This window comes from Haplochromis burtoni, unplaced genomic scaffold (genome assembly GCF_018398535.1).
Source record: "Haplochromis burtoni strain Fernald_Lab_line unplaced genomic scaffold, NCSU_Asbu1 Contig_6362, whole genome shotgun sequence".
Taxonomy (NCBI): Eukaryota; Metazoa; Chordata; class Actinopteri; order Cichliformes; family Cichlidae; genus Haplochromis; species Haplochromis burtoni.
In genome coordinates this window covers 1-1,275 of record NW_024588722.1, presented here as the reverse complement: position 1 = coordinate 1,275, position 1,275 = coordinate 1, and the positions used below count along the sequence as shown (strand labels likewise).

Genomic DNA, 1,275 nt, shown 5'->3' with positions numbered 1-1,275 from the left:
ACTTTGGTATGGACTGCCTTAAAAGGTCGGTGGATCAGTGTAATGAAGTCTTGACCATCACATCTGTATGCGTCCAAAGCATGAAAGTCTACCTCATCCCCAGGCTTGAATATCAACAGATCATCAGTCTCTCTGATGTGGTATGATTGAAGGTGTCTTATAAACTCCAGTGTTGTGAAAAGTCTTCCAACAAGAAACCAGTTGGCCCTGATATACACAATCAGGACTATTTTCACAAACAGTGGAATTTGCTCTGCATGCACAAGTTCCAAAATGAAGAAATCTCCAACTGCATATTTTACAGAGTTTAAAATGATGCATTTACTTGTCCAGAGTTTCTCATCCACAGTAACGGCTGTCTCCAAGTTTTGCAAACAAATCTGCAAGTTCACTGGAAGTTCTTGAAGTGATAAGTTATTAACTGCTGCTTGTGTATGATCGCTCCTGATGATCCGTTCAGGCTGCCACTCCCAGCATTGACAAAGCTGATTCCTCTTTGCCAAAGTCTGACAAATATTAATATAGTTATTGGTGATTCTTGCTACTGTCTTGAAATATTGATGTCTGGCTTCAAACCTCATGCACCAATGAGAGCGGAGTGACCCATAATCAAGGATGAGCCGAGGATAATGTAGCAGAAAATGCAGCTTGGGTGTAAACACACCAGGAAACAGATTCATGAAATCTGTCAAAAAGTAAGTGATCAGTTCATGCAGATTACTAATCCAGTCAGTGCTGATGGTTGGAGCAAGAATAATCTCTCCTATTTCTCGAACCAAAAGATAAAGCTGCCAAAACTTGTTACCCTTTTCAATCCTGGAGCCTATGAGGAAAGGCAGAGTCCTAAATAATGTCCATTTCTCAACAGCAGTTCCAGAGATATTTCCATCCAGTGCTACCTTCTCAGATATTAGAGCAGGTTTGGAGGTGCAGTCATTCTGTCCAAAACTAAAAGTCCTTATGCTGTCATTCACCTCTTGGATAGTAACCGTTTTGTCCTCATGCAAGGCTTTTAAAACAGACTTCAAAACAAGAGGAATGACCCCCTCAAGAAAATCATGCATTACATCAGGTGGGAATGCATTTGTGATATCAAAATATGACAGCTTGTTGAAGGCACATGGGCCAGTTACACCATACACTGACCTACAGTGGGGGTCATCTTCAACACATTGCAGATGGTATGCATGAAGAGTCTTTGTTCTAAGAACACAATCTCCCTCACTAATGATCCTAGACAGGTCCTTGTAATGACACATACAAAACCTGCATATT

The 1,275-nt window shown here is 40.9% G+C and overlaps 1 protein-coding gene across 1 annotated transcript; it reads right to left on the bottom strand.

Annotated features, from left to right (window-relative positions):
- On the bottom strand, nucleotides 1-1,263 carry LOC102290931 (the record flags this gene model as incomplete). The annotated part of the gene is given in 1 exon segment (XM_042218041.1): nucleotides 1-1,263. A coding segment is annotated over 1 exon segment (1,259 nt), but the record flags the coding sequence as incomplete, so codon positions are not given.
- Nucleotides 1,264-1,275: the final 12 nt, after the last annotated feature.